At 38.1% G+C, this 24,579-nt stretch overlaps 1 protein-coding gene across 1 annotated transcript in view; it reads right to left on the bottom strand.

Annotated features, from left to right (window-relative positions):
• The window catches only part of TRMT9B (tRNA methyltransferase 9B (putative)), a 105,207-nt gene that overhangs the window by 23,744 nt on the left and 56,884 nt on the right, over nucleotides 1–24,579 (bottom strand). Inside the window, exon 3 of the mRNA XM_066316953.1 lies at nucleotides 4,123–4,268. Coding sequence (XP_066173050.1) covers nucleotides 4,123–4,148 — 26 coding nt within the window. The 5' untranslated portion in view covers nucleotides 4,149–4,268. The remainder of the gene's footprint in view (nucleotides 1–4,122; nucleotides 4,269–24,579) is intronic.

The raw sequence follows: 24,579 nt of genomic DNA on the forward strand, positions 1-24,579 counted from the left end.
TTTCCTCTCTGTGGCTAAAAATAAAAATTACTTGTGTTTTAACATTTTGATCTCAGTTGAAGCATTTAACAAAAATTCAATTCACTGACAGTCTCCTGTATGACCTGAAATTCAGCTTTAAAGAAAAGTAAAGTTAAAAGAGGGTGAATAGTGTACTTGCACAACAGAGATTCTTGTCCATTCCTGGGTCAAGGAACCTACAGGCCCCTAATGCTTCTACTTCTCTTCAGAAATCATAAACTTTGCTTCCTCTATTAAGTTAATAACAATCATTGTGTCACAGAAGATCAAATTACTTGTCCAAAACCACAAATGAAGTCCATGAATAAGCCAGGGTTCAAGTTAGCTTTCTAGACACTAACCCAATCCCAGACTGCTTTAGTTATTCAATTTAGAAACAGCTTAAAACAGGCTTTTGACCAGCTCTCCAGTGTCTTACCAGGCTTTTGACCAGCTCTCCCAGGAGATGTGGGAAACTGGAGGTAGTACTCTTCATTCAGACTCATCCCTTTAAGCTCAAAAATGTTCTTGCAGAGATTCAGGGCTTCTTTGCTCTTAACACATTTTAGAGCTTTTCCAAGCCTTTATCTGAGGCTCCACTCACCCACAGTTGCTCTCCCACCACAGTGTCACAGCAAAAAGAAAAGAAGCAACTCAGCTGTAACATTCTTTTGTCTTTTCAGGAATCTTTTTCTTTGGTTTCCTTACTGCCTTCTCTTTTGTTTGAAGAATCTTAAATCATGCAATGGCAGATACTCATTATTCATTTTAGATTCATTTTGGATTACTTATGGTGTTGCTCATACCAACAATAAACTACTTGACCTGCATTAGTATTCTTAATGCTTATTTCGGCTGAAGTGAAATTGTGTTTCTGAAAAGGCAGATATTTACCAGCTGCATTACAAATCTAGTTAGAATTTGAAAAAAAAAATACAGTTGGCTCTTCTGATGCCTGAGTTACTGAGCTTGAAAGATACAACTGCTATCAATTTCTCACACTGCGCAGATTGCCACACACAGTTTGGAAATGGGTGAATGTGATTCAGTTCTCATGTGATTCTGGTGTATTGAGCAAGAAACACCGAAATGCTGTAAAAACAGAACCATCAACAAATGTTTTCAAATGTTGCTAAAGCCACTCTCTATTGCACTGGACGGAAAGAAGTAGAGTAAGCAAGCATCCCATCAGTCCCTGCATGGAATGGATCACACACCATCAACTGGCAGGACCTATTGTGTCATGCTGCCACACGGGCAGTATTGAAAGATATTGAAGATGAATTCCATATCTTATTGAATGATATTGAAAGATGTCCACAGTCTCCTCATACTGACAGTGGACCAAGACCATGTGCATCTTTCTTATCTTCTCCTTTCTTCAGCTGGAAGATGAGCTTGTAATGGCCTTAAATATTGTCTTTCTCTGCTGAACTAGCACCTGAACTACTGTGAACATGTCATGTTTCTGGTGCCCTAAGCTCCAAGCAGAAATTGTTTTTCTGAGGCTGTAGAGTCCTCTGACTTTTCTCCATAATTCCTGGGGCTCTTATTCTTCCCATGGATACCCATATCCTGTAACTCTCAGGACTAAATAGCCCAAAGTGCTCATCTTGGCCCAAAGCACAGAGCCCTGCTTTCTGGTCCATCAGCCCATTTCATGGAGGGAAGAAGAAGTGGCAGGGATATTAGTCTAATTTAATTCTTCTGATCACCAAGTAGCAGAAAACGTATGTGATGTGCTCCAGTTAGACCTTTGTGTCTAACCTGCATCAAAACTAGGAAAAATCTCACTTTAGCTGCATATGTGTAACAGCAAGAATGTCTATCCTAAGCAGAGAAAAATATTCTGTCTTGGCAAGAAAAGCTGTTAACATCAAAGAGCCTGAATTTGAGTTCTCAGTATTTCTAAACTTATTCCCATGGTATTCTTCTTGCATACTCAATCCAGTGAAATGCTGAAAATGTTTCTTCTATTCTTCTGTATTTAAAAATGGATTGATAGAAAGGATTTTTTTTTGGAAGTAGTTCTTAGAGATGGCTCATAGACCCATTATATTCCCACTATATTCCCTTTGCCTTTGCCCATTTTTACATTAAGGTAACAAAGTGAAGTGTCTTATGCTTCATTGCAAACTGATTTTCTCTCCCTTCATTTTTAATTTAGTTTAGTTTCATGAAAAGATATTTGGGAAAAAAAAAATCCCCAAAACCAAAGAGAACATTACTAAAAATAAATCCAAGCACAGAACGTGTGTTGAAGAGTTGCAGAGTCATCTCAGTCTGGAAGAATAGACTTAAAAAAAATGTGCCCTTTTCTCAACCCCATAACAATTAACTCAATGAAAAGTAGGAGCTTCTTAAGAAGTTTTGGGAAGAACTCCTGTTATTGTTATGGGTCTCCACACAGAGGGATGGGATGGGCAAACCTCTATCCATGTTTATCGTAGTCTCACCAAAAACTTCTACCTCAACTACTTCATTCCAGAATCTATCTTTCTGCACCCTCCTATGAGCAAGAGGAAACTCAGGTTCAGAAATGCAAGTGGAAATGGAAGTGAGTGCTGAAGAACAATGATGTGGCATTCTGGAGACTACGCCTCCAAGATTTTTCTTTAAGGCCATCTCTAACTTCAGACAATAAGTTGTTCACAAAAGAGGGTCTCCAGACAGTGCTGTGATAGATATCTGATTAAAAGATCAGCAAGTCTTCACAATTTGGCTTTGGGGGGCTGAAGAAAAGACTGTATGTCATATACTACCCACAATCTACTCTCCTAAATCCATGTGCCCCGTCCCCAGGCCACAGAATTGCAGGTGTGCAGCTGTTGTGAAAGCATCCCTAGGCTATGCTCTGGATAGGAATTAAGTCAATTATTAGATCTGGGAATCCTAGTCTCTTTCCATATGTAAAACATTTTATTAACTTTCCTTTTCCTTCTCCAGAAAAGAGAAAAATCTTGGGGGAAATCCTGACAAGGCAGCTGAACTGCTAGTCCAGTCCATAGCAGTTCCAGGCAGAAAAGCACACTACCTCCCTTGGAAATTTCTCATCCTTGTCCCAGGCATTAGCTCCCTCAGCTTTACTTCTCAGGAATCTCCATGCTGAGCACGGGGATTCACTGCACTCACAGGGGCAGTAAGTACTGAGTTGCTATCCTGGCTGGATATTATGGAACTATTTCCATTTTGAAGGGAGTTGCCTGTAATTTCCAGCTGGGTCTTTAACAGAGGTTTTCACTTTGACAAAGCTATTTTTTCACTTTTTATAACAAACTATCCTTTTGAATTTCACTTCTCATCTTGAAAATATACCTTCTTTATGTTGGAGTCCAGGACATCCTCTTGGATGACCTGGGACCTGAGGAAAGGAGTTTGAGCCCTGGACAGGGGGTGTGGAGCTGGTCCAGGGGGCTCAGAGACCTTGGCACAGAGCCCAGGAAAACACCGGGTTTGATTTTGATCCATGGGAAAGGCTTCCAACATTGCAAAAGGAATTACAAACTTCCAGGATGTGAAGGTTGTAGTTTGGCACAGTAGATGATGTAGAATTTAGTGGTTTTAGAATTTTTAGAATAGAAGTAAATGGGGACAACATGGTGAAATTTGGGTGGTACCTCATGTACTTCTTCCTCGTCCTCCATTTTTTGGGGCGGTGATGGCACAAAGTAGTCAGAGTGGATTGGGTCAAAGTAGAATGTCACTTCTGGTGTGGGCACTGGGCATTGGCACAAAATAGTAAATAACTAGTACGTAATTCTCTGTATAAATGTTAGGGGACATCCCATCTGTGGGGCAGTCGCCTCGTGTCCCAGCTGCTGTCCAGACCTCAGCTGGGAGCAGAGAAAATTTTGAGATACCAAATAATAAACAACACGAGAAACCTGAAAACAGACCTTGAGGACTCTGCTTTTTTATACCGACGTGACTCGGGGCTTTTAGAGGGCCAAGGACTTTAAACCACCTAAAGCTCGGGTGAGGAACCCCCCGACATCTTTGGTTCACTAAAGCTGTAGGTTCACTTTTCTTTTGCCTCTGAAGGATCCTAATACCAGTAAGATCACCCAAAAAACACCACAGAACTTTAGCAGACTTTGAAATGGTTGGCTATTTTAGACTTACCCATAAAGCTTACTTTCCAAGAACATTCAGAATCCTCCTTTGGAAGCATAGTGTTGTTGCCAGCAGGGAAAAATGAACATGTTCCTCCATTGATCTTACTTGGAGCATTTAGGCCTCAAGAGAATGACCAGTGGCAGATAAAGCACCTGGCACAAAGGAGTAAAAAGATGTGGTTGAAATGCAGTACTCCCAAAATCTTTAATAGAAAAGCTGTGTAAAATGTTATTGAGCACAAGTTGACTTTAGGCTGGCATTTCTATATTTTGACAAGAATTGCAATAAAGACCTGAAGGGAAATGTCTGGTAAGGGCCAGGATGCTGAAAATTATTGCATTCAGAAGGACAGGGAACAGCAAACTTCTTTACCTTCTCTGGATATGCTTTCACAGTAAGTTGTTTGGCTTCTACCAATTTAACCACTTCCAATCACACTTGTCACATAGCTGTGCACTAGATCTGCATCCACAGTAAAGATTTTTAGTGCTTGCTAACTACATATCTGCACTTTATCAACATATACATTTCCCACTAAATCAGACAAATGGATGCTGCTGAGCCATCTGTTTGAAAATATGTTTAGTTATATAACCTAAGTTACAAGTACTTCCTCACAGATGAAGATATCTCAGCTTAGATGGCTAAAGAGAAAGGGGTCTGTGCATCTGAAATATCCCCACAAGACCAGAAAATACAATGTAGGAACTGTACAAAACCTGTGCTTTTCTGCAGAAGTGTGGAAGCCTGGCAGGATTCCTTGGGTCATCACAAATGGCACTGAAATCTGGACTTAAACCACTGAACTGAACCTTACTGTCTTCATTTGAGTATCTAGATATTCCTTAAGTCAATATGAGACCTATTTAGACTGGACTTCAGAAAGCAGGTCAGATGGAAAAATATAGGGATTTATGAGTCTTAACTTAAAAAAAAAAAAAAAAAAAAGTTTTTTTGTTTGTTTTTTGTTTTTTTTTTTTTTTTTTGGTTGATTCAGAGTAAAAATCACAAGACCACACTGTTCCCAAATTTGCACTTGCTAATAATGTCAAGTTCCCCTTGAGATTCTTGTGCTGCTTTGATAAATACAATCAGCTCAACTAGAAATCTGGCTGGCTTTCCTTGATACTATATAGGCATGAACTTGAAATATTTTGGAAAACATATAATTTGTTGGAGTTTAATACTATCTTGCCGCATTAATAGTTCTTGTCTTACTTGTATTACTCCACAGTTTGGCCTATATTATATCTATATTAATAACAGAAACAAACACTTACGAGAAATTTGTAGTGCTCTTCTCCAAGAGTCATGATACTTTCCCTAGTTTCTGTTTGGTATTGCTACAAATGAAATGTATTTGCTTTGTACATGTGTCTCATTTGTTCATTCAACTGTATTTTTCTGTTCTGCACAAACTCTCAACCCATACTCATCATCTAAGCATCTGAATCACTCTTCAAGCATATGAGTAGTAAGAGGGCTAAGATCAGTCACTAATCCCATGATTCTGCCTTGTCTATTGAACTCAGCTCTCACATTTCAACCTCTTATCTGAGTCTGGAGATCAGTGCCCAAAAGGCCCACTGTCTCAGGATGCAAGAGCTGAATTCTGCATTCTGGCAGACAGCTAAAATGTCTCACACCTTTTAAACATATCCTCAAGACTCTGAAACCTTTCTGTAAGTATTGATGATCTGATTTAGGAGTCTTGTGAGAGGGTGGTGCTCTGATGGAGGAAAATCATAATAAGCAAACCCTATCAGAGCTCCTGCTAGTGTGCATTCAGGACATACAGCTGTTAAGATCAAGGGATCACTCAAGGTTGATGGAAACTTTACATTCTGCTCTGCACAGGCCTACCTCAAGGAGTGGCTGGCTGGTCCCAGTGCAGGCAGCAGGTATTTCTGAAAAGGGAATCTATTTCTGTGTTTCTCAAGCCCCACAAGTTTATTATTATTATTATTACTTTTTTACTACTGAGAATTTTCAGAGCTCTAAAGAAAAAAAAAAAATATATATATATTTCAGCAGTGGTTATCTGTCTACTCTGAGAAGGAGAAGAGACAAGTTTTGAAAGAATTTGCTTCAATCAGAGAAAAATTACTGGTCTGAAACACAAACCACTTGTTGGTCAGTGGCAGGCATGTTCTTCATGTGACATTCTCCACTCTGAATGACCATTATCATGATAGGAGCGCCCTGATCTCCAGAGAGCAGACTGCACACTCCCAGTCCAAGGCTGCCACCAGGACACTGATAGATACAGAGAGACAGGGTCAAGATTCTCACCTACAGTGAGGCCCTTCTAATCAGTACTGTAGCCTATATAATACAGCTTTCTTCACAAAGAAAACTACATCTAGCAGGCTGATTCTTGCTGCCAGAGAGGTTGGTCAGTACATGCCAGTGTTGTGCTGCTTCACTGCTTGCCCTTGTTCCCTCAAAGGAGATGTAAGTGCTCACGGCTGGTTAAATTTCCTGTCAGAGATATGAAGGCTCCACGGAGAAGGAGACAACATCAAAAATCACAAGATCATCAGCCAAGACGACAAGAACTCCCAGTTCTGTGACAACCACAGCATCTTCTCTGAGAACTAAGGTGCAGTATCTGATACCTCCATTTACAGGCAGCCCCTTCTTAGCAAGAGATGCCTTAAATAACCATCCAACCAAGACCTATAAATTTATATTATAGAACTGGGCACATTCCTTTCTACTCTAGGTGCATACTTGTGATTGTCAGGCTCGCTTCTACAATAAGGAGCAATTCTTTACCATCTGGAATAAGATAAACAAATAGCTTAAATATCTTTGAATATTTGGTATTTTGTAGGAATTTGGCAAAGAACATTTGAAATATAAATATTTACATTACCCATATCAGTTATTGCTTTATCTCATTTATGCAAGAAAGCTTCATTTGTAAATAGTTTAATTTTCCTTTATCTCAGCTCTTTCAAAGCTGTAACACCTCTATATTAGAAGACTGTATCCCAGGATTTCAAATTTAGGTACAATTAAGACAGTATAACTCTTTGAGTTTTCTTCCAGTTCACATAAATTCTCAAACCAAATGTTTAAAAAGCTATTCCTTTTGACAACACTGAAGCTTTTCATTTTGTTGGCTTTTTTATTGGAGGAATCTCAGAGAAGTTATTTTAGCAAATTAAATCCCACAGGCACACCTAAAAAATTATTTGCCATCTTGGTTAAAGTTTTAAATGATGATGGGATCTCTCTGTTTACCTCCATTGGCAATATTTCTGTTTGATTTTTCAATTAAAACAAAACAAACAAAAAACCACCAACCACAACAAAACAAAACAAAACAACAACAAAAAAAAAAAAAACCAAAAAAACCAACAAAAACCAAGACATCTCTGATGGATTCATCTCTGACTACTTGTTACCTAAAACTGACCAGGTCTATTTACCTACCTAACAGTCCATATTCCCATATGGATAGCAGGGAAAGAGAGACAGGCAGTTGCACAAGGCAGTTTTTCACACTCTTAAAAAGGTGGGATGATCTGCCTTCCAGTGGTCCCTCATTCTGTCTGCTAAAAAGGCAATTTGACAATTTAAATTGGAGCAGATGTTTAGTGTGCTTCAATAATGTGCTCAAATGACTCTGGTCAATTAAGAGGAACACAGCCCCAACAAAACTATGTGATCTGAATAAAAATGACAGTTAAGTGCATGGTAACTGTTTTATGATTTTCCCAAAACCAGAAAGATAGCAAAGAGCAGATACAGGGTCAGATTTCACTATCACCACTCACATTTAGTAATGCTTTCTAGTTAAGTAAATTCTTATTGTCTACTAATCCAAATATGTCTAAAGAACTCTAGCAAAATCAGGCTGACAGTAAACATAAATTATTGCCATATTCTGTATTTGGATGATTAAAGGCAGATACCAAGTTATTCAAGTACCAAATTTAGACTCTTTGTCAATGAGAGTGGGCTACATAACACATCTGATGACCTGGCCACAAGTGCCAAGTCTCCCCTGCTGTGTATAATGCCATAGGGCCAGTCCTGGTAACATCTTTATTGATGATCTGGACAAGGGAATGGAGAGCAGTTCACACATGACACTAAGCTGCACAGGAGTGTTGATCTGCTGGAGGGCAGGAAGGCTCTGCAGAGGGATCTGGACAGGCTGGATTGACAAGCCATGTCCAGCAGTATGAGGTTCAAAAAGGCTAAGTGCTGGGTCCTGTACTTTGGTCACAACAACCCCCTGCAATACTACATGTCTGGAGAAGAGTGGCTGAAAGCTGCCCAGCAGAAAAGGCCCTTGGGATTGACAGAGGCTGAACAGGAGCCAGCTGTGCCCAGGTGGCCAAGAAGGCCAGTGGCATCCTGGTCTGTATCAGCAATAGTGGGGCCAGCAGGAGCAGGGCAGGGATTGTCCCCCTGTGCCGGGCACTGGGGAGGTCACCTCAAGTGCTGTGTCCAGTTCTGGGCTCCTCACAACAAGTTTCCTTGAAAATATTTTGCTATTTTACAAAAAACAGGTCCCTGTTTGATTTCTCAATTAAAAAAAAAAAATCTTTGATGGATTCATCACTGGTTACTTGTTTGAGGTGATGCAGCAAGTCCAGAGAAGGAGCTGGTGAAGGGTCTGGAGCACAAGTCTTAGGGTGAGTGGCTGAGGGAGCTGTGGGTGTTCAGCCTGGAGAAAAGGAGGTTCAAGGAGAACCTTATTGCCATGTACAACCACTTGAAAGGAGGTTGTAGCCAGGTCAGGGTTGGTCTCTTCTCGCAGGTAACAAGAGAAAAGACAAAGTCTCAAGTTGCTCCAGCAGAGGTTAAGATTGAATATTAGGAAAAATTTCCTCACTGAAAGAGTGGTCAAGCATTCAAACAGGGAACTGATGGAATCACCATCCCTGGAAATGTCCAAAAGATGTGTGGATGTGACACCTGGGGATATGGTTTAATCGTACACATAGTAGTGTTGGGTTAATGGCTGGAGACAGTCATGGAGGTCTTTGCCAACCTTAATGATTCTGTGGTTCTATGAAAGAAAAGAGGAACAGAAACATGTTGAAATACCACATTCCTTGGTCATTAGTGTTCAAAGGAGTTTAGTCAGAAAGACATCCCCTTACAAAGCAATCTACAGGTACATGAGTCATTTCACTGTAGACAGCTACGTTCACTAAGCATGAAGCATCAGTGACAGAAAGAAAGAAAGAAGCAAAAGAATGTGAGTTTTCTCATCTTCAAGTGAGTTTTCAGCAAAATTTTTGAACAGAGAATCAACCTCTGTTGTAGCTGCAAATAAAAATCCCTATTTTTAAGATCTGAGACAACAGTTCTCTTAAACATCTTCCCCTCCCTTTGGTGGGTTCTTGGGGACAAACTCTTCTACAGCCTCAGGCTGCTTTCTTCAACCTCGCTTTCTACCACAAATGTGTGAGGCTGCATTTTCAGGAATAGCAATTATAGCAATCCCAATTATTCTTGGGATCCAGGTCTTTAGTTTTAGCCTGTTGACATGTTTTTAAGTCCCTAATGGCTCTGACATCAGTATCTAATCGTTTTGTTCACCATCTTGAGCAGAATTGTAATACTAAGGGTTTAATTTACTTACCAAGGAGACCCACTCATAGGTAGCCCTGATTCAGCATTAGAGCTAGCTTAAATTCTTAATTTAAATTAATTAAATTACATTAAATTCTTAAATTCTAGTCTAGGAAACCTTGCACTGAACCTCAGAGAGACTCTAGACCTAGGCACAAGCTCTCTGTGTCAGACAAGAACATTGAAAGACAACTTTATCAAATCCCTGAATATAAGGCTACATTTTCGAAATAATAGTGTTAAACTTTTCCAGAAAATTCTCTGTAGATAAAGAGCAAAATACTTCAGATTTGGATCTAACTCCTAGGAAAAGGTAGATTTTTTTCCCCCCCATAAACCACAAACCCCATTACTCACACTGTCCGGAAGCCAGCTGAGGACAAGAGCCACGTGCTGTCTTCCATGAATGCCATCCTTATGTGGTTAAATGTCACCATATGGATGAGCTTTGGCAGATGCCAAACTGTTAATGCCATGAGCCAAATGTCTAAAAGGGCAGAGCTTTCAATGATGAGCACTGTATCTGTCTCAAGAAACCCATCTACATTCCTAGCCAAAGTTCCTTTGCTAAGGGACATTGCCTTCTGTCTTCACACTGTTCTCTGCCAGAGGATTGGTCAAATTTCCTATCTTGCCTCCTACCTAAGCTGTTTATTACAGCTCACATTGATATCTTGATGAAAAATTAATCATTTTATAATTGATATCCAGCAATTAGATTTCTACACTTCAGTTTCATTTTATTATTTCTGCAAAGTTATCTGAAAGAGCTAACAAGGCTTAAATACTTCAAATAAAATCAGAGCCATTCATTATCTGCCTTTTTTTCATAATAGAAATTATGCATCCAATTTCAGTGGAAAATTATCTGGAAGTGTATCTAAGTCAATCTCCATGATGTTATCAAAGTTAGTAACAGCCTTACTGGGACTGTCCAGGGAATAAGAAATACTAATTATATTGTCTGGCTCTGACTGGCTTCCTAGTACTTTAAAACAATAAAAAGGTATTGTATGTAGCCTACATAAATCTAACACAAGAGAGCCTCATGAACAGAAATTTAGAAAAATCTTAATGTGGGCTTTGCCATTTGAAAGATATTGGTGATTTATTTAAACAAGAACAAACTTTTAAACGTCTGTGTTTGATTTTTTTTTTCAAGCTCTTCTGATTGATTTGGCATGCACGGAAGTAATAGAATTGTAACAACTGTGACGAAGCTTTCTTGAATAGAAACTGACACTTCTAACAAACGGTTTTGGTTTTTTTCTTCTTCTTGATGTCCAATCGATTTGAACATAAATATGTAATTCACTGCAGAAGACACGAAAGTCCTTTGACCTTTTTCTGAGACTAGTCTGGAACTGATAGGATACTGTGATTTATTTTTTTTCCTTAAACAAAAGAAGAAATAATATCTTACATATTATCTGCTATTCAAGCCAAAATTTGCTTTGCACAGTCTCAACTACTAAAGCAGGCAAAATTCTGAAAATGCCTAATTTTCCTTGATAGTCTACCTGCTGCACATGCAGCATTTTCCACAGAAGAGAAGCAGTGAATAAGTTTTTAATTGCAATATGCTGAGGTTTGCATGTCAACAATGTGTGGGACAGCATTTTTTTGATGCCTAAAAACTTCTCAGTAAGAATTGACAATTACTAATTTGTGAAGCATCTGTTTCTGAATCTGAGGAAAGGGTCTCAACAGGTTATGCTCAAAAAATCCTCTGGACTGGAGACAGAGTAAAGAGGTTAAAAAGGTTATAGAAACAGGAGATAATGAGGAAGCTGTTGCTAACTCATGGAAAAAATAATTTTACAGGGAAATATGTCCCAATTTCTAAACCATACCTCAGCTATGAGCTATATGTTTTTGTTTCTGAGAAATAAGGATCTGCTGAAGTCCTGCTAGTGCCAGACTACACAGCCACTTCTAAACATACAATAAAGGACCAAATTTACATATTAAATTCAATTATTACATGAAAATAGGAAACTTTTTTTCACAGGAAAAAAATAAAGATGTCAGTAGAGTGTATCATAAAGTGGTCTGTATCATGAAGTTCTTGATAGCATTCCAAATATTTTCTACACCATTTCATCCAATCTTCCGTGCAGTATTTTAATTTTAAAAAATCCTAGTGTTCTCCCTCACTGGACATTGTCTGGGAATTACTAATGAGTTCATATAGAAGTTTTTATAACATACCCTGGGGGTCAGGAGTTCTGAAGGAAACTTTGGCAGTGCTCAAGCTAAACTGCAAGGTAAATACGTAATAGCTACATACAACAGAGCCTCACTGCTCATCTGGTACTTTCTCCAGAATATGTAAGCAAATCAATGACAATTGTGTCTGAAGGCTGTCTAATCCCATTAAATATCAGTGGGTAAATGAAAAGGTCTCCCACACAACCTCTACACAGAAGCCAACTTGGCTTTCTAAGACAATATACTGCGCTTAAAAAGAACATATTTATTCTAAAATATTTTAGTTACAAAAAAACCTCTACCTTCCATCCTCATCCCCAACCAGTATAACCAGCAAACCCTTTCCCTCATTTGCTGTAGAATTCTTGTCTCCTTAAGGATCTTTTACTTTTCAGCTATATAGAGAGTTGCCAGGGTAGCTTCAGAAGTTCAGGACATAGGACAGATGTGCATGAGTTAACACTCAAGCCCAGATATGTCACAGTCACTTGGACATCATGGCTTTTTATTTCCCAGAACACTGACTGGGCCACAGTGCTGCCTCAAGCCTGTTCCAAGCACTAACCTATCGCTGTTAAGCTAAAAAGCAAAGTGTCCAAAAAGAAATTGTCATCCCCCTTCCCTCAAAGAAACTTTGTTCTTGTCCTTCTTTGAGCTTCAGGTATGTCACTACTGAATATTCTCTTGGGAGGTCTACAAGGGCCAGCCCTGAACTCCAGCTAACACTCCAAGTTGGAGCCTGTGTCTCTGTGCTGCACCTCCCAGTATGCTTGACTTTGAGGAGATGTTTGACCAGCAAGAAGCCAGCTAGCATCCAGCTGGGCTCCCAGTTGAGGCTCTGCTCCAGCTCAGAGCATCTGTCTACTCCAGATGAGCTGTCCCTCAAAGCAGAACAGCTGTACTCCCATGACTATCATCTCAACTAAAGTGCCTGCACAGACACACTGCAAACTAGCAGTGAGTAACAGAGACAACTGTAACACAGCTTTTCATCTCAGCTCCCTATTGTCACATGTTTCTGACATATACATCTCTAAAAAGAACTGGCCTGAGGCTACATTACGGGATTTAAGTCTCATTTCTGGTTGTGTCTATATTCACTATACAGAAATAATAGAGTCTCATGGCTTTCCTCAAATATGTGTATGTCACAAAATGTCTTTCCTCCTACAGATCTAAGAGCAACTTCCCAGTCAAAGTGAGGGAATACATAAATAGAAATTAAATACTGTATTGGGCTTCAGAACACCTTCACTGAAGGAGTGGGCAGGAGGCAGCAGATTCCTTCCTACTGCTTCCCCAAGATGTCAAACTACACTCCTGATTAATGTACTGCACTCCCACAGTAAGGGCACAAGGCCACATGCAATGACCAGATGAAAACACACCAAAACACATCAGGAAATATTTGCTGATTTTTGTATTTGAAAGAATTAAGGAGCTGTAGAATTTAAGCTTTGAAAGCCATGATTTATGCTTTGCTCCTCTTCAACCACCCTGAAGTCATAACTACCAACACCAGAGAAATAACTGTCAACTTTATAGGAGTAAAAAGTTTCAGAGTCATGAAATCAGCTCTGTAACTGTTGAATGATAGTCACAGTTAAGTGAAGCTGCTCATGTGCATGAAGATTTTCATACAGGTACATTTTGCAGAATCCAGTTTTTTGAGGCATCCTGGTGAATAAACATCTCCTGCTAAAATCCTTTTAAGCAGCTGTGTTGGAATGGATGCTAACATGATTGGAAGACAATTCCTCCATGAATCATCTTCAGCCTTCTGCAGAATTGAAATGCTATTACAAGAAGATAGTGAAAATGAGTAATTAGCTCTTGAGCTGCAGGTGATATGCACTGAGAAACATTTGGGTATCTTTTTAGAGGATGCATCATAATCACTGCTGCCTCCCTGGGGAAAAAGGTGATTCTTGCAAAATAATTACAACTACAACCATCTTAGAGTTACTGTTTCTTACGTTACTGAGATTCTCCCACATGAGTTTTGAAAATATCCAGTATTCAACTCAGTTTTAGAAATTTCCCTTTAGATGGCAATCTTTGAGAGATTTCAAGGGAAGAGAGGGTTTTTGAAGTCTGTAATTACGGCCATGAAACACATCTTGTCACACAGCCCTGCCTTAGCTGTGTTGCTTAATTTCAAGGTTCAGTTCTGCTATTATCAACTAAATTGTATGCTGTATCCATAATAAAACCAAATAGATTCTTCTGGAATGAAGATACTTAAGCATATTAAAATGATCTAGTGTTTTTGCTCTCATTATACCAATATGGCTCCCTTAGGTGCCCAAGTAATGAGAAAAAATAAGGTTTAATGTCTGATATTCCTGTGAGTTAATCCTGCTTATACAGCACCTGTATCCCAACCTCTCCCACTGTAAACCTGAGAGAACAGCACTGAGAACACTGGGATAAATATAAAAAAAAATTTCCAAATGAGCTATTCACTGCACACCAGTTTTGATCTTCTGCAGTTGACAGCACATTGTCTACAGTTCCTCTGCTAAACTCAGTCACTTATTTTTGTTTATATAAATAAGATCTTCAATACTTATCATAACTCCTTGAAACCCTCATGGCTTCTCTGTTTTTTATTTTTTATACATGAAAATTTTGGTCATACCCCTAAACACGAAAATCAAGTAGAACCCAGAGTAAAGTATAATTTTTGCTTAAAGCTTAAAGAATGAGTTCATTTTAAATAGACTTCCAAGAAGACGTCAGTGAAATTTAATGAATGACATATTTCCAAATTCTGCAGCCATTGGCAAAAAATTCCAATATAAATCAAGGGATCACTCATTGCTGTTGTAGCTCCTTGGCTGTCATAAAACTAATGGTTCAATAATCAGGCTGGAATTTGGGGATCAGGAATTTCCCTACACCCTACACTAGTCAGGCTCACAAAACTTCTCTGTATGAGCTTACATTTGGATCAAAGTACTCTCAGGTTATGCACTATTTCTAAATGTGTCTTGAATAACAACACTGAAAATTGTACCAAATTTAAATAACAATTGTATTTTTTTTCTTTGCTTAGAAGCTTGGCATTATCTGGCAAAAGCAAACTGTATCTTCAGTGCATATATCCAGCTCTGCATGAGGCATAATAAATAGCTTTCTGTTGAAGCCAAAGGCAAGCTGATTTGTCCCTTAAGTTGTCTTCTTGCACTTTTAAAAGAATAAATTCTTTTATTTGGATAAACTATGATTAGTACAAGATTGAAGATGAGCAAGAGAAATGCCTTTAAATACATTATTATGATAAAAAAATTTTGCTCATTACTTTTATTGTTACCTAAAAAAACAGCCATCTGAATATACTAACAGGTCATTATGTATTATCCACCATCCTCTTGTTTAATATGCAATTTTTATGTCAGGCAGATATAAAAAACAAGCAATGATAATTAATATTATTTCATTCTAGCTGAGGAAGGCTTGGTTCACTGTTTAAAGCATTGTAGCTAGTGATATTTATTTTGTTCTGAAAGACCAAGGTCCAACTAGCTCTCTATTAATTTAAATGTATCAGATACTTGAATAAAATTATGTCAAGTGGAAATCTAAATCCAGACAAGTCAAAGGAGTGAAATTTAGTAGATCATAATGAAATAATTTCTTCTACAAGGATTTATTACTGCTCTACTGGTAGTTTCATCTTGTCAAAAATTACCATTCCCATTGCAAAACTACTGTCATACTCCACAATACATGACTCAGGTACTACTAATAAAATTGTTTCAGATATTCAGGTTTCTATAGATTTTCTAATTGTTTTATATAGCTTTTCATTAGCAATATACATGTTAAGAGGAAAATTTCTTCTCTTTTTTTTTTTGTAAATTATCATTCAATAGTAGAGTAAAGGAGAAAATTTTCATCTTATAGCTCCTAGTACCCCCAACTTCTTTTATGTTCTGGGATTATTTTGCCACCTAATTTCCATAGCAGGATTTTGGTGGGTGCTACATTCCTAGAGAAAAATCTTACTTTTAAACATTTAATTTTCAGTAATTAATGAATGATATGCTGCCTCCATTGAAGTAAAATGAAAACTTCTTACAATTTTCAAATTTTACAAAGAGACAACAGATTTTAGCCCAACATAAAGGACATGGCAAGTAATTCCTCTCTGGTATAACTAGAGAACAGAAACATAATCTCCAATAATAACTAGACAACACTTACACTCCAGGTGAGTTTGGTCTCATTAATCTGTTTATATATGAATTTATCATTTTAAATAAAAAAAACCAAAATAAATAATAGCAGTTCTGAATGTTCAAACAGTTTGTTTTGTTTTTTGGTTCTACAGTAGTCTGTAAGATGTGAATGAGAAAAAAAGAGGGAAGAAGCTAAAAACTGCTATAGATATAGCACCCAAAAGGGAAGGGAAGGGCAAATAAATCCAACATTTAGATGCTGTAAAGTGACTTTAAAGGGAAGATGGAATTATGCCCTATTAGGTTTATTTAACATCATGAAAATGTTCTAAAATGTACTAAAAAACACAGGGAAAATTATCTTTGGCATTACACCTACAAACATGAACCACATGGCCCCTAAGAACCATAACATTTGGAAAAACAATGAAGATACAAAGCAGAAAGGAAGGAGACAAAAAATGGAGTGGAGGAGGTTTAGTTCGTATCAGTTTAAGACCAGAACATCATAACTACTTTGTTACAGTATCACAAGTCCTGGCTTTTCATTCAAGTGCACCAAAGTTGGTGATTGCTGAGGGAGTCAAGACACTGCCCTGGCAACCTGGGATAAGACTGTTTCAGAAAGACACAATTTGTGGCACCACTTACCATGTGATTTCTCTTTCTCAACTTAAAAGCCCCCCATCTAAACAAAGACAAGCTCCATTTCAAAACAAAATCCTTTGCAAGCTGCCCTAAGTCCACCATCAACTGCTGCTCTAATAGAAGAGTTTCATGTAAGTTTAACCACTTCTGTCAGCTCTCCAAAGTTTTCTCTCTTCTGGTAGGACAAGGACAATTGGTGCTTTTATATTCAAGAATGATTTGTCCCTAGGTTTCACAGCTGAAGTTAAGGGAACTGGTTTTAGTTTGATAGAGGATGTAAAGGGTATTAGAATTCTTGTTCTTCCTAAAAACCTTGTGGGCTTCCAACTCTTGTATAAGTGGTCACACAACGTGTACATTCATGATCAGAACATCATCCCAGCAATGCTTGTGAGCACACCCTGTAACATCTGACACGGCAACACTCTGGTTGGGTGCCTGAGGTAAAACAATCCATCTGCCTGGGCCCAAAAATGGTTATGCACACACCATAAATGCTGGAGAGTACTCATATTGCGTTTCCTGTGGGGTGTAGTCCACCTTCATAACTGGATCTCAGAGCCCCCTGCCCTCCAGGGAACACAAGAAGTAATTCAGGACACTCCTATCCTGTTTCACCCAGCAGACCAAAGAGCATCATTTCATAACCTCATTGCTATCTATCAAACTCCATCTCTTCTGTCAAAGATGTCAATTTAGCTGCTGTGGATTCTTTGTCTTGAACTGGTAATTTCTAGGCTAAAAGTCTAGGAATTTAGCTGGGAAAAAGCATTTTAATAACAAGAACCAAAAATTTGGTTTTTTCATGCAGGAATAGCCACCATGGTTAAATTAGTTCAAGAATCAGAAGTTGGAAACTCTTAAGTCTATTACAAATGTAAATTTAACGTTTTCTTATTTATCTTAATGTGTTTGAAACACAAGATGTATCTTAGAACAGAAGCGTAAAAAACTACATCATAAATAATGTTGAAAATTGCCACATTACTTGTGAAAATTTCAGCAATTTTAAGAATGAAAATATAATTACCAGATTGAGACTTCACGATTTTGAAGTCAAAATCAGTAGATTAGACTATACCTTAAAATGATGATATATAGATACAATTGTACTTTCCCATTTTTAATAAAAGATATGACCTCACTATGAATTTGGCTTTCTTAGCCAGTTTAGCATTCTGTCAGATAGCTTGCAATCTTTCTGGATGTGTGGACCATTACCATTTTTCAACTGAAGCTCAAACACCTTTAAAAAGATTTTATGGTATAGTGAATATATTTTATTCTATATGGTATATGGAATATATTTTATATATTCACCTTGTGTCAGAGACCACAAATAATCTGATTACACCCCTCTGGACATCACAGGCTAAGCCACTTCATCTGAATCTCCAACAAGCTGCACTATGTATGTTACACAAAATATCATACTTCATAAAGCACCCACTTCATTACAAAAGTTTATCACCCACACTGATCAAAATCTGATTCTACATCTGATTACAGGTTTGCTTGGGTTTTATTCCCAGATGCTGGGGTTTGTGGTGTAATTTTTTTAGACTGACAGAGAATATTACTACCTGATGATATTTTCCTGGAACTTATGTACCATAATCAAGTCACCTCTCAGTTATCTTATAATCTTTAATTATGCCATTATAAGACATTTTCTCTAATGTTCAAATAACTCTTGTGGCAGTTCTTCTCTGAGGCCTCACTATTTTTCTTCTCTGTAAACACTGTAATTCCACTGTCAGTTTACAATCATTTTAGCAGTCAGGTAGATTTTATTGACTTAACTTACTTGAACTTTCTCAGGTACTGCATGAGTCACCGATTACAAAACTCCCCTGAACTATGTCAAAACTGTTCATCATCAAAGTTCACTATGTGCTGACCACTGCAATCCATTTGCCTATTTACCCATTCTCCCAAATAATCAAAAGATTTTCAATTCAGACCGATCCCCACGATTATGAATCCCATCTCCAACCAGAAAAGCTCAATTCCATGAGTGATTCCTGTCTCAAATATTTATCTTCCGTGAGTTCTCCATAACTCTGACAACCTTGAGCTTGAATATCTGAAGATTCAGTTTTGCAGCTAGACTGAAGAGAGATGCTTCTACTGCTATAGTTGGCACCACCATCAGAGATAAAGCTTCTTGTGTTTCTTACATTGCTCTGCTGCTATTTCCATTCTGAGGTGTCATTGTGGTTTTGTGGAAAGACTTCAACAGCACCAGTAAATGTTTAGTGTCCCAAAAGCCTTTAGTTGCCATGTCCCATATGGTGAAATTAATGCCACACATTAATTGCGGGCTTGTTTTGAATCTGTCCTTGTAACATTTCATTGGTCTCCCTTGTATTTTAAGATCATGGGAAATAGTTTTGGCAGTCTGTCGTTGGACATATGTACCAACACAGTTAGCAGATGGCTTAACCTAGATGAGCCTGCTGCAGCATTATTTTTATGGTGATTACCTAACAGCACCCTAAGATTTTACTGTTCAGGATTCTGTTCTGCCAGCAACAGAGAATGCAGTTTGTTTATTATCAGTAAGGTAGAGAGGTAAATCCTTTTACAAGGCTATCTTCTGGCTACAGAGCATTAGATTTGACTCTGATCTAAAAGGCTGGCATCACTTGCTTGGAGGGCATTACCTTCCAAAATTAACTTATTGTCTCCTGGCAACCAAACTGCTCTTGCTAGAATGCCAAAATGTGTTCTGCCCTGACCCAGCAAAAGAGGTGATATTAAATTTCTTTATTTCCATCTTGAACTAAGGCCAGCAGAAATACTGTAACTACTTCTTTTGTTTTGGTGGGAGGTTTTGGTGTTTTTTGTCTGCTTGTTTTTGGTTTTGGTTTTTTGGGGTTTTTTTGTAGTTTTTTGTTTGGTTTTGTTTTGGTTTTGTTTTGGGTTTTGGTTTTTGAAGGGCATTTCTGATTGGTTGGTTGGTTTTTTTCTTGCAAAGGAAATGAGTGAAAGTGTTAAAGCTTCTACTGGATTGTGACACAGAGGAAGATCTCTTCCTCTGGCTCTGTATCCAATGATATAATGTACTATGTCTAATTGTATACACTCCTAACTGTACTAATCTTGCCAACACCTGCTACAACACAGGATGAGCCTTGCTGTTATCCCACCTCCTTCTAACTGGCATTCAGTGTACATCCAGGTTTTCTCTCTTCAGTACCCAGAGATGTTGTCACCACCCTACTGCCCAGACTCTCCAATACATTGGTAACAAAGCACATTCAATGTCTTTAGCAGACCCAGAAGGCCAGATAAAACTGATGATGATGGCAGGCAGATGATCCCAGGAGACAAGGAGAAGGGCAGCAAGCAGAAATCCTCCTCGTTGATTCTCTTGACAATGTTTTGGAATGTGTCTCGATTTTTGGTTGGTCCTTTTTGATAACTCTCTGCGTTGTGTTCTCTGAACCAGAAACAGCTGCACTATTAAACAGTCCAATGCTGCTGAAGCTGCTGCTTTCTGTTGCTCTGTAAAGTCTTAGAGAACAAGTCAAACTGATGAATATGTCAGTAGTGTTTATGTATAATTTAATTTCATTGCCAAGAATAAGATTTGTGGCTTCTTAATAATCTCACAGTCCTGCACGTTGAATATTTTTCTTCTGCTGTCAAAAAGAGGGGAATCGAAAAATTTTTTTCTGAAAAAAAAACTTAAAACATCGGTACACTTACACACATGCACAAAATGCACAAAACTGTAAGAAGTTAATATATGGACAAAAGCTTGAACTGAGCAAGCAGTTATCCAATTTTCTGAGATCAGCTTGTTAAGCTCATACCCTAAGGCTATGCCATAGATCACAAGGTGCTACAGATCAGAATAAAATTTTCAGTATCAATATTAAACTTCTCTCTTTATTTCTCATGTATAAAAATAGCTGTAGCTTCCAGGACTGACTTAATAGCTCTGTCAAAGGACCGTTCACACTTTCCAACAATCCTATTAATATAGAAGACATCAAATTCTATTGCTAAGTAACTGGATGTACATCAGCTGAAAACATAACGCCTCAGTGCTAGAGAAGATAAACATCAAAATACGTATCAGAGTGTGATAGAAATGAGTACATGATTTAACAAGTATTTTCCATAGAGGACAATCTACTAAAAGGTTCAGAAGGATATTTGTATAACTTGTCACAAGTTCACTATCAAAATCCAGTCTATTGCTGAACTTCCTTTTTTTTTCAGTAAAGAAATGAATGGACAAAACACGTGCACATCCTGAGGACCTTTGAAATAACAATTCTTTTTAGGGGGTCTATATACTAACTCTAAACTTTAGAATATCCAAAAATATTAGTTTGAATTTAAGTAGGAAACTGTAGTCTTGCTAACCCTAAAGAACTTCTTGGGAATGCAATTTGGAGCACTAACAACAGCTTCAAGGATCAGCTTCAAGGATCAGTTTGCACATAGAAACTTTGAAACTTTAATATTATATTTCCTTTAACAGAGTCGTCAAGAACAATCAAGGTACAGACATTGTTACTGGGTTAGTACATCATATGAGGATCATCCAAATTCCAAGACACTCCCTTCACAGTACACAAAGACATTATTCAGATCTGAGTGAGGCTGCACTTGCACAGAAGCAGGGTCAGGAACATGCAGAGGCTTGTATTCTAATATGAGCAGGAGCAGGAGGAAGCAGTCAGTCCTTAGGGCAGCATGAAATGGCCTTTCCCTATCCCTTCTGAGGGCTCACCAACCACACCACACTGACCTAGAACACTCCATAAATAAGACTATTGAGAGAGCCACTGCTGAGTCCAGTTTAAAACACAATTTATTTCTTGATGCATTGCTCACATGACTATGCTGCAAGAGATATTTTCAGCAGCACTGCCTCCTGAGGTTGCTTTCTTCCAGCAGGAAGCCCAGCCAGCATGGCAGGGAACATTGCCACCAGGCAGTCTGGGGCATGCAGTGGAATTCCTGAGCAGGCAGGAATGAATAGAATGAGTTCACACCACAGGGAGACACCTCCAAGCCCACCCAGGCCAGGAGCTCAGCAGCTGTGCCTGTGTTCAGTGACACAGCACAAGGTGAGCCTGTGCTCAGACACAGCCTGAGGACCTGCAAACACTGAAAATACAGCACAGAAACAGAATGTGCTTTATTTCCATAAGAGTCTTCCCACTATGGCAGTCACAAAGACCTCATAAATCACTGCTTGTCTTTCCTATGTGTCAGGTTCCCCAAATTCCATTCTACAGGCAAAAGTGCCATTCGGGAACAGATCAATCCAAATCTTCGGAAAGTCACATGAAGCCTTTAAAGATAAGCTATCCTAATAATTTATTAGTGGTTAAAAGTGAATCAGGAGAGATGAACACTGCAACCATCCCTCACCTGCAGTTGTCAAGGTAACAGCTGCTTTAGGATTAATGCCCAAAAGATAGTTTTTCTTTCATCACAAACACTACAAACATTACATGTATTCAACAGCTGGCTACTCACCAGCCTTTTCTTTATTGATGCTCTTGCCAGGACATTTATTCTATTTGCTTTCACAAGCAATAGCCCCAAATCAGGGGGGATTTTTTTTAAATTGCAAGTTTATACATTATTTATTTACTTTTCAGCAGGCATATAATTATTGCCAACTCACCTCTCAATTAGCTCATCCACAATGGGTCATTTGTCTTCCAAGGCAAATAATATTACCTCTCTAATTTAATTCTGTGAAAAGACACTGCCTATCTTTATCTTGAAAAATTTTAATGAACTACTCTGATATTTCCAAAACATCCACCTCTTTCTTTTTTTCCCTATATTGTGCAGACCTAAAGGAAAGCATTAGGTATCCTCTTAAAGCAGGACAGATTTCCCCCAAGAAAGAATTTCTCTCACTATGAAATTTTACTTGCTCTTAGCATTTTCCAAACATCTTACAGGGCATAATCCTAAAGACTGAAAAGAGATTTAGAGGAAATGGCCTTGTAAACAATGAAGTAATTTCTGTATAAATATTAAAAGGACACCTCTGGTTCACAGACTTTGGTGTGCATAAAAGGAAATCATTCCTCAGACATATTGGCAGTTGGTGTGAACTCTGCTGACAAAAACAAAGCATCCTCTAGGAACTCTGGTTCATTTGTTACAGACATCTGAAAGCTTAGTATTTTTCTTCTCTTCCCTTTGTTTTATTTCTCTCCTGTAAGGATCCTCTGTTAATCTTGAACAGCAATGTCATTTTGTGCCTTACAAATTGATAGTGCTATTCAATGATGAAATCCAGCAGCATTGTGACCTTGCTTCTTGTTACACTGCCTCAAAAGAACCCATCAGACTTGCTTTATATACAACATTATACAATATCAGTCCCAAAGTACAAGAACACCTTTTTTTTTCTTTTTTTTTCTTTTTTTTTTTAATTTATTTTTTTTTCTTTCCCTAAGAATACAGACGGAAGTACATTACTTCTGTAAGCCAGAACAAAAGGTGCTAAAGGAGTGTTTTTTCCAAGAAAATTCCAATTATGGGAAATACCAGCCTTGGGACACGTGGCATTTTTTTCCCTCATCTAGGTAAGTTTCACAAAGTAATTGCTCCTTTTAAGACCCATCTGAGAAAAGTAAATGTTCAGGAGCTTTTAGCATTAAGTCTTGTTATCATTGCACTTGGACCATCCTGTACAAGCTGAAATCCTGTATTCACCTGGCAGTTACTGACTCTCTGTTTCAGAGTAAAGAATTATGTGACTAATGTCAGCTTTCCAGTTTGAAAATTTCCGCTAAATGTTTGAAAATACTTAATGGAAACCCATCACAGCAAAAGATTGACTTTTACTTACATACTTTGCAAATCCATGCTCTTAAATTTTTTATCTTTTCCCTCTTTACCCACGAAAACAAAAGCTCAACCTGGAAGAATTTTTTTAAAAATTTAATTTAATTGCTCAATGAGCTCTAATAGTTGGACAGAACTCATTTCATTCCTGCTACTCGGGCTTCACAACCATCAAACTGACATGACTTCATGTAAAAGAAGGCAACAGTTACAATGTCCCTATTATGGATAAAATTAATCTCCTTTATAATTTATCTTATTCATGTGATATCTGAAACATGAACTTGAAAGGATGATACCTATTTGTGAGAATACAAATGCCTTTTTTGTAAAACAATATTGAGTAAGTGACATACTGACCCCTTTTTGAAAATCATGTCAGATTCTGATGAATTCTATCTGAGGATAACACACCAATACTTGTAATGCTTATATCTATTTCTACAATTAATTACATCATCTTTTAATTTGATCTTGAAGAAGAAAAAATGAGGAAGCTGGATGAATTTCAGACTATGAGAGAAAAGACAGAAAACATTTCAGGGTGTCCTAAAGGTAAACCTGTTTGGGAAGCCAACTTGCCTAGCCTAGTTCACCATTCTGTGGTAACTCTTCCATGCAGACCACCTTGGAGTACTCTAACTAGTCTTCCTCATGCAATGGCACTTTTAATGACTTACTCTCTGAGTTAACACTTTCAGTTATTTGCTCTCAGGGTAAATATTTCTCAAACAGGAACTCAGCCTGTGAAAACAATATCCAAGCTAGACTGCTGTGCTATGTGCAGGGTGATATTTCTGGGCCCTGATGTTAGCAAGGAACAGCTCATTTACTACCTGATAAGTCATTATAAGAGGACTTTCCATTTTCAAGACAGCTTTCATTGTTAAACAGATATTCAGAGACTGTGGTTATGAGTTTTGCATAAACCTCTAGCTAAATATTTCATTTCTTTTATGCTAGCTTATCATGAAGACAAAATTCT

The sequence above is a fragment of the Sylvia atricapilla genome, chromosome 4, assembly GCF_009819655.1.
Source record: "Sylvia atricapilla isolate bSylAtr1 chromosome 4, bSylAtr1.pri, whole genome shotgun sequence".
Taxonomy (NCBI): Eukaryota; Metazoa; Chordata; class Aves; order Passeriformes; family Sylviidae; genus Sylvia; species Sylvia atricapilla.